This window comes from Pan paniscus, chromosome 11, assembly GCF_029289425.2.
Source record: "Pan paniscus chromosome 11, NHGRI_mPanPan1-v2.0_pri, whole genome shotgun sequence".
Classification (NCBI taxonomy): domain Eukaryota; kingdom Metazoa; phylum Chordata; class Mammalia; order Primates; family Hominidae; genus Pan; species Pan paniscus.
The window spans coordinates 18737551-18747290 of NC_073260.2; the positions used below are offsets into that span (position 1 = coordinate 18737551).

A 9740-nucleotide genomic window follows, 5' to 3' on the forward strand; every position below is an offset into this window, starting at 1 on the left:
TGTTGCCCAGGCTGGTCGCAAACTCCTGGGCTCAAGCAATCCTTCCACCTTGGCCTCCAAAGTTCTGGGATTATAAATCTTTTTAAGGACTAGTAGTTGTTTTGCATTTTTAATTGTAGCTTCAGACTGTACTAAACTATTTTGGCATTCTCTCTTTTAGAATCGAGTGAATTGGAACCTGAATGTGACCAGTGTAAAGATGGTTACATAGGCCCGAACTGCAATAAATGTGAAAATGGCTATTACAATTTTGACAGCATCTGTAGAAAGTGCCAATGTCACGGCCATGTGGACCCAGTTAAAACTCCAAAGATTTGTAAGCCCGAGAGTGGTGAGTGCATCAACTGCCTCCATAACACCACTGGGTTTTGGTGTGAGAACTGCCTAGAAGGTTATATTCACGACCTCGAGGGAAATTGCATCAAGAAAGGTAAAACTTCACCTAAGTGATTGTAAATTTAATATCTAAAACTAGCAGTGAAAAATGGAAGGCTTTGTAAAACCTTCTAAGCCTACCAGAGGAGTTTCTGGAAATAGATTTTGATAGATATTTGCCTAAAGAGGTTTCCTTCCATTCCTGCTGCTCTTCTGACACTCCACAGTCAACTCCAGAAATTTGAGGACCAAGACAAAATCATTGCGACAGTGAGACAAAATGTTCTCACATTTTTCTCTTCATCTATTTTTATTTTTATGTTAATAATTTAAGAATCCTATCATTTCTTTTATTCTTTGCTTCCTTTATTCTCATCACTTTGAGGGATCCTCAAAGGTCTTTTGAAGTAGGGACATCTAATCTGGTTAGAAGTTCCAGCTGAGAAGCTGGAGTTCATTCTAGCATCTGTCCTAACTTTGGGCCTAAGTTTCCCCATGTACAATGGAGGAAATAATAATATTCCTTTTGATTTTTAAAAGCAAAAGTTATCCACATGGCAAAATATTTCTTATAGGAAAGCTGAGTAATTAAAATTAATGATTATGAATTCAGGATGAGTTAGGATATTGAGGGTTTATTAGGTCACGGAGAGATTGGACCATGCTGTTCTACAAACCACCCTTTGATATTCTTAACATGCTGAACACGAGGCTGATGAACAGTTGGTCTATGGCAACTGTCATCTTTCTGCCATTTTCTTGATATCTTTATACTGTAGTGATCAAGGCAAAAAGATTCAGATTGAACCCTATTACTAGCTAGAGATCCTGCTACTCAGTTCTCTTACCTATTTGGGAGGCACACTTTGTCCATAGTTAGCTGACAGAACTGATGATTTTTCTTATTAGCTAATAGGTAATATATATAAACTTTGCCTCTTTTTAGAATAAATTGATATGGCTTTCATGGTGAAGAATTATAATAATAATAGTAATACTTTTATTGAGTACCTACTATATGCCAAGCACTGTAAGCATTAAATGTGATAATGCTGTGTAGTATATTATTTCATTTAATCCTTCCCAAGAACTCGGCAAAGTTGATGTTATTATTCACATTTTACAGATAAGGAAACTGAGCTTTAAAAATATTTACTTATCTATAGCCACACACTTCTATTTGATTCCAAAGCCTTTAGTCCTTCCACCAAACTATGCTGCCATTAGAAATACAAAGTATAATACCTAAATTATAAAGTAGCTGTAATCTACACAAAGGAAGAATTCCTACACATGGAATTAAGGAAAGCTGTTTTCTCTCTTGGCTGATGTCAGCCTCAGACATTTAAAATTTGTTTTTCAGACATAACTAGAGGTATAGTTTTCCCCACACCTCCTTTGCAGATAATTATTTTACCTTTATGAAATGCCATCAGACTTGTTAGACTTATTTTTGTTCAAATGATTGCCATATGTCCCTGTTACTTTTAACTATGTGATTTAGAGCTCAGTAGTGACAAATTTACTGCCTTTGCAGGAATTTGTATGATTTTATCTAAGAGTAAATAAGAATGGAAAACTCCAACACTGGTATTTTCCCAAAGATTTTTTTTTTTTTTTTTTGAGACAGAGTCTCGCTCTGTTACCCAGGCTGGAGTGCAGTGGCATGATCTCAGCTCACTGCAATCTCCGCCTCCCAGGTTCAAACAGTTCTCTGCCTCAGCCTCTCGAGTAGCTGGGATTACAGGCACCCGCCACCACGCCCAGCTAATTTTTTGTATTTTCAGTAGAGACAGGTTTCACCATCTTGGCCAGGCTGGTCTTGAACTCCTGACCTCGTGATCCACCCTCCTCGGCCGCCCAAAGTGCTGGGATTACAGGTGTGAGCCACCACGCCCGGCCCAAAGATTTTAATGTAGATATTATACATATTGGAAAACAGCCATAGATGTAATAATCTAGCTTTCTAGACCCTGATTCTTACCCTTATCACTATATTTCTTTAACCATTATTTTTAACTTGCATTACCTTAAAGCAGAATATCATGTCAACATCCTACATCAACATTCACTCCCATGCGTATTTCTTTTATTGTTTCTCAAAACTAGATAATTTTGTCTTTTACATTTCATTCTCTGTTTTTATTTTCAGAAGTTATTCTTCCAACACCTGAAGGTTCTACCATTTTGGTTTCCAATGCCTCTTTGACCACATCAGTGCCCACCCCTGTTATAAATAGTACTTTTACCCCTACAACCCTGCAGACTATCTTTTCAGTAAGCACTTCTGAAAACAGCACTTCAGCTTTAGCTGATGTATCATGGACCCAATTTAACATCATCATTTTGACAGTCATCATCATTGTTGTGGTGCTGCTAATGGGATTTGTGGGGGCTGTGTATATGTACCGCGAATACCAAAACCGGAAACTCAATGCCCCCTTTTGGACCATCGAGCTGAAAGAAGACAATATCAGTTTCAGCAGCTACCATGACAGCATTCCCAATGCAGATGTTTCGGGATTGTTGGAAGATGATGGCAATGAAGTGGCTCCCAATGGGCAGCTGACCCTGACAACGCCCATACATAACTACAAAGCCTAAGGAGCTAGAACTGTTCTGAATTGTTAAACCACAGTGCTTGCTAAGACAGTGTCAGCCCCTGGGCCAGACAAAGCCTGGCTAGAGTTTGCTGAGAAAGCAAAGGCAAATAGTGCATCTGAAATTTTCAGGTACAAATTTGTAATGCGCTTAGCCTATCTATTGCTCTTAGTTTTCCCATGAAGATCTGAAGCGTTCACTGTCATTAGGACTTGAAGTAAAGTATATTTTTGTACCAAACCTCATGGGAGTATGGAAAGGCTGAACCCCATAGTGCAGCCCAAAACCACTTTGACCTCCAGATAGACTCCTGGGGAAGCGTTCACCAAGCCAGTGGTAACAAGATGATGGATGTGGAGGGGGAAAAGACTGCTGGAAGACTTCATCTCCATTCCTGAAACATTTTTTTTAAAACAGGGTCAGGGATTATATTCATTTTACTATACAAAAGGACATCATTGAGGAAAAGCTTGTTTCTAGGCTGTATCACAATAAATAATCTTGATCGTTTCTAGAACAGGGGTAGAAAAGTCCCAAGATCTTCAGAAGGGCTTGGTTTTTTCCTCCCAGGATTCTTGCTCAGTGATGAGTTGAAAGCACAGGATAAGCTTCTAAGGGAGGAAGGCAGCATTGGGGAGCAGGAGGCTGATGGTCCTCCTCAGGGTCTCAGTGTAAATGATAAATTGTCTAAAAATAAGGAATATTCCTGCCTCTAGAGAAATAAGGTGTACATAGTTAATGTAGCATATCTGGTCGACGTTGTATTTGTATCTATTTGTAAAAAAAAAATCGTCATATTTTATCATCTGGAATTTATTTGTACAGCAGTTAATGGTGTTGTAAAAAGAAAAATATGGGGATTGCTTAAAATACTGTAAAATAGATGGCAATATTGCTAGAGCTGGGACTCTGGTGAGCATCCGTCATTTTTAGTCCTTCTTGAGGACATTGCTGAAATTTATAAGAGGTCGAATGTTTCTAATCTTTCTTTCCTTTCTCAGTCTAAAAGTAGAGTTATATGCTCTTTGACTTACTATGATTCAAGCAATAGATTTTGAAGTCAGTAATCGTTAAGCTGGGACATAGGATGCATTCTCCAAAAACATTAATCTAATTAGACATTAGCCACCCTATATATTTTACATAGATTAATATAAAACATATCCTCATTAAAAATGTTTTTCTTGAATGTAAAAGATAGTCTTCCAAAGGATAGAAATATTTTAGTTCCAAGAGAAAAGCCATCATATTACTTGGGATCTGTAGTTTTCATGCCTATGAAATATTTATAATCCTCCCTCACCCCAAATAAAAAATCTCCTACATGTGAACATAGCCTGTCACTCATTTGCCATGAGGTATGTGCCATCTCCCTGCAGTGCTATAGTTCTCCCATTGTCTTCCTGTCTGGTCAATGAGCAGCTTTGTAGATGGGTGTGTCTAGTTAGTTCTTGCTTTTTGATGCAGTTTTTTCCTAGAGGCCAACTACTGTTGCTCTCATTTATTATGATATTGACATTTTGGGTTAAGCAAGGTGGGTGGGAAAGGTGGTCAGATGTCAAATATAACTTATTAGGAGGAACAGTGAACTGTGAAGTGGTTAGAAAAAAAATAAAAACTTCTTATTAGATTAGACCTAGGAAATCCAAGCTGACCCCTTTGCCTAACTTCCCTAGAGAAAAACCTAGAACTTGGTCATCCCTTTATAGGAGACCCCTAAGTTGTTCTCAGGGTTTGGAGATGATGCTCTGGAGGGAGTACAAGCAAATAATCTACTTCTGGTAATCTGAGGGTGCTTTGCGTATTTGGCCATTGCTCAGAAGAATAGAGGTTACATTATATTACATTATATGAAAATTATTTAGTTTTTCTATAGCCCTTTGTAGTTTGCAAAGCACTTTTCCATATGTGTGTCCTCTCTTCCACACCATAGCCCCCTGAGGAAGTAATTGTTGTCACCATTTTATAGATGAAAAGGCTGAGGCACAGAGGAGCTAAATATCTTGTTCAAGGCTATACAATGTGTGTGATTATTAGGCTTGGAATCAGGGCTTCTAACTCTAAAAGCACATGTTTTTTCAACTATATGCAGAAATTGCCTAGCCATGGACACAAGAAAGCTGGGAGGAAGAGTTCTACTTGTGGATGTTTTTAATTTTTTTTAAATATCAGGAGCAATCCAGGGCCATACAGCTATGAAGCACTTAGTGAAAAGAACACAAGAAGATTTACTATCTGAAGTTAGTATTAGTGATTAGAAAACAAAACTGCCAGTTTGTGCTTCATTAAGGTGAACTCATCTCTCCAAGCAGGGAGGGAAAATTTGCTTTCCCTAGCAGTTGCTGCATATGTGTGTACAGACTGCACAATTCTAAGAAATTGTGCAAAATGGCATACCTGTCTTTCTCCCAGATACACCGCCCCCCTGCCCCCCCAAAAAAGGTCAGGATTAAAGGTGGTGAGAAGTGAACATTTATTAAACAGAAGTTAAACCAATGGAGAGAAAGGAGGTTTGTTGGAGTCTAAGAGGATTTTGACCATGTAGAAATTCCTTGAAACAGACCTTAAAAGGTATTGAAAAATTGAATCACAAAGAAAGTTTACCTTTAAATACTTGTTAATGGCTCCTAGATCATGGTTATAATTTTTCTCAATGGGAAAAAAAGTCTTAAAATTTGTTTTAAATAATATCCTCTAATGTCTCTAGCTTTTTGATTCTGGAAATAATTTGCTTTAAAATATAAATCAATCAGAAAGTGATCTACCACTGAAATCATTCTAGGAAACTAGCATGGGATGCACTGCACAATGTTCTTTCCTCTAAAGGCATGGGCCCCATAAACTGTGGCATCTGGCAGCAGGATGCCATCAGTCCTTTAGAAAGCCTAATTTTGGGCCAGGTGCGGCGGCTCACGCCTGTAATCCCAGCACTTTGGGAGGCCGAGGCGGGTGGATCACAAGGTCAGGAGTTCGAGACTAGCCTGGTCAACATGGCGAAATCCCGTCTCTACTAAAAACACAAAAATTAGCCGGGTGTACGTGCCTGTAGTCTCAGCTACTTGGGAGGCTGAGGCAGGAGAATCACTTGAACCTGGGAGGCAGAGGTTACAGTGAGCCGAGATGGCGCCATTTCACTCCAGCCTGGGCGACAGAGCAAGACTCTGTCTCAAAAAAAGGGAAGAAAAAGAAAGCCTAATATTGGGAGAATGTTTGTGTAAGGATTGGAAATGTGTTTATTTTTAAATAAGATAGCACTGATGTGAATCTTATTTGGAAATTACAGATACTGCCATTAAGCGATGCTTTTATCTTCATTAATTCATTTTGGTAAGCGCCTATGCATTTCTGATGGTTAGGTGCCCTAGGTAGTGTTAAGTATGTCCGTGTCCTCCCTTACTCCCCTCTCGCTCCCTCTACCCTCTATCCCCTAGGGTTCTTTTATTAATGGAATTTCTCCAGTTATAGAGAAAAAAACGACATTTGAAAACTAAAGCTCATTTATATTAATACTAAGGTCCTGTGGGCCTAGTGCGTTACTCTTCCCAGTGATACCTAGATTTTAAGAGTAGAGAACAGAGGAAACATGGGATGAGAGGAGAGAGGTTTTTTAGACAACATTTGTAGACACCTCAAATTATATCACTGTTCTCTAGCGCCAGTATTCCCAGGTAAATTGACCATTAAAGCAATACTCACTGACCTACTAGTTTATTTTGGTCAGCTGAGTACCATCAGGATATTTAGCCCTTTAAGTGCCGTTTTGGGAGTAGAAAACTAAAGCAACAATACTTCCTCTTGACAGCTTTGATTGGAACGGGGTTATTAGATCATTCACCTTGGTCCTACACTTTTTAGGATGCTTGGTGAACATAACACCACTTACAATGAACATCCCTGGTTCCTATATTTTGGGCTATGTGGGTAGGAATTGAATTTCCACGTCTCAAGGCAAGCTCTCTGACAAAAAGTTCAGAGAAGTAAAAAGCAACCCAGTGTAACCTATTACAGCAAGAAAAGCATTTCTGGCTTCATCCACAAAGAACCTTTGGTCTGTTATACTCTTCTTGATAGTAAGGAGTTTGGGAGCTAAAATAAATTTGGCGTGTGCAGGGGAGTAAGGGAAGGTTAGTGCATTTTTCTGTTTAACCCTGAGCCAGTGTCTATGCCAAAGGGAAAGGCAGGAAGAATACACTCATACATCTGAAGAAGTCAAATAATATCAAACGGCCTAAAGGTTATGGATCATTAAAATGTCAGTGGTTGAATGATGTTTGCTCAAAGGCAATTTGGGAATCTTTCTTGTTACTTATGCATACGCAATAACTGCAGCAGCAGCCCTAGAAAGTAAGCCCAGGGCTTCAGATCTAAGTTAGTCCAAAAGCTAAATGATTTAAAGTCAAGTTGTAATGCTAGGCATAAGCACTCTATAATACATTAAATTATAGGCCGAGCAATTAGGGAATGTTTCTGAAACATTAAACTTGTATTTATGTCACTAAAATTCTAACACAAACTTAAAAAATGTGTCTCATACATATGCTGTACTAGGCTTCATCATGCATTTCTAAATTTGTGTATGATTTGAATATATGAAAGAATTTATACAAGAGTGTTATTTAAAATTATTAAAAATAAATGTATATAATTTGTACCTATTGTAGATTTGTTGTTTACTTTTTTGTGTGGTCAGAGTTGTTTCATGTCTTCAAATACATGCCAAGGATCATTTATTTTCAGGCCACTTCATAAAAATCTTTGAACTCTTCATTTATTGGCCATGTATTTTGTTTAAGTTCATTTAAAGAATGTTTTCTACTTGGGGGGAAAAAAATCCATGAAGAAGATTCCCTCTCTTAGAGGAAAACAAAACCTGAGAAGAAAATATATTAACATATATTTTTGTTTGTGCTTTTGCCTATTCCCTCTGACATCCGTCGGATTTTATAGAGAAAACTTGCTCGCTTTGGATTTCTTTGTCACACATATAAAGAATTTCCTTTCTTTGGTAGAAATCTGAAGAGAAACCATATTCTACCTGTTTATTAAGTAACTTGTAATGAGAATACATCTTTTAATATTTTAAGCTACTCTTGAAGAACCTGTATTTTGACAAAGCTAGATGGTGTTTAATGGGATGCCATCTGAGAGATTCCTTTATTTGAAAAAAAAGAAAAAGTCAGGCATTTCTTTGTGCTGAGAGCTTTATAAACTTAAACTGTTTTATTCAACTTCAGTTGGTTAACATTTAAATTTTTAAACTCTATTTTTTCTTTTCTAGCCACACAAGAAAACAGGTTTTATCACTTTATAATAACACCTTATGTTTATACATGTGGTTCTGTGATGTATATGAATTGGGTATTAAGGGAAAAGAATAAGCATGGCAGAAATCTAAACAAATTACAGTTTCAAGAGAAAGTATATATATACAAACAAGTAAGGACATTTGCGAGGTTGCATTATCAAAACTGGTTGTATTCATTTTCCATAGGAGTATAAAACATCTATGTTTTAAAAAAATTCCACATGCTCCATTATAATTAAGTCAGTAACTTCAAAGTAACAGTGTGCTTACTTATATTTTAAAAGTTAAGCTGAATTGGCCGGGCGCGGTGGCTCACGCTTGTAATCCCAGCACTTTGGGAGGCCGAGGCGGGTGGATCACGAGGTCAGGAGATCGAGACCATCCTGGCTAACACGGTGAAACCCCGTCTCTACTAAAAATACAAAAAAATTAGCCGGGTGTGGTGGTGGGCGCCTGTAGTCCCAGCTACTCGGGAGGCTGAGGCAGGAGAATGGCGTGAACCCGGGAGGCAGAGCTTGCAGTGAGCCGAGATTGCGCCACTGCACTCCCGCCTCGGCCACAGAGCAAGACTTCGTCTCAAAAAAAAAAAAAAAAAAAAAAAAAAATTAAGCTGAATTAAAAACGTTTTTCATGAGATGATAGCATTAGGAGTGTTGACAGGCTGAAAATCAACATTCTATCTAAATCAATGTTAAAATTGCAGTTTTACCTATAAGTTAGTCTTTCAAGGCAATTTTATGAGGAATTATTGTAGTAATTGTACAGGCTTTCTAGTACTTCCGTGTACAAAATGAAAGCCATCAGACAATGTTAAATTTACAATGTGCTGCTTGTTTGTATTAATAATAAGTAGATTTTAAACCTTGTCTGTTGAATGGAACACTGCACTTCAAACAGTTGCAAAAGAGAACAGGCAAAATGTTTTCTTTGTATGTAATAAGAGTAGGTTTGGGTAATAAAAGAAGTATTTGGGAGGAAATCTTCTTTTGTGGTTTCCTTTGTGTTGTCAGATAAACTGCTGAAATTGTATATGTCAGTATTGGTTCTTTCAATCTTTGACCCAAAGAAGGAAAAGTCTCAGCTCTTGCCACGTTAATTACTATTCCAATTCAACCATGTTAAACTCATACAATTTCCTACATATGCCAGGTTATGTGATGTCTTCCTCCCTTTGCTGGTACTGTTTCCCCTACCTATAATATCCTTGAGAATGCTCATTCATTCTTTGCAAACCTTTGATAAAGGAAAGTTGATCAATTCTTAAATATGTACCTCCATTTTGCCTAATGAATACTTCTACTACTGCATATATTTTATTATAAATACTTGTTAGTTTGTGCCTTCCCCAGTGAACTCTGTATTCCTTGAAATCAGGAGCGTTTATTCTTCTGCCTCTGGCATCTGGCATGTTGCTGGTACATCGTGGGTGCTCAGTAAGTGATGGTTTATGTACAAAAGG

General features: G+C 37.8%; 1 protein-coding gene across 1 annotated transcript in view; it reads left to right on the forward strand.

The window, feature by feature from the left end:
* MEGF9 (multiple EGF like domains 9) overlaps positions 1–7636 on the forward strand; it is a 113878-nt gene extending 106242 nt beyond the window's left edge. Inside the window, exons 5-6 of the mRNA XM_003833089.6 lie at positions 161–430; positions 2528–7636. Of these exons, the coding sequence (XP_003833137.2) occupies positions 161–430; positions 2528–2979 (722 nt within the window). The 3' untranslated portion in view covers positions 2980–7636. The remainder of the gene's footprint in view (positions 1–160; positions 431–2527) is intronic.
* Positions 7637–9740: the final 2104 nt, after the last annotated feature.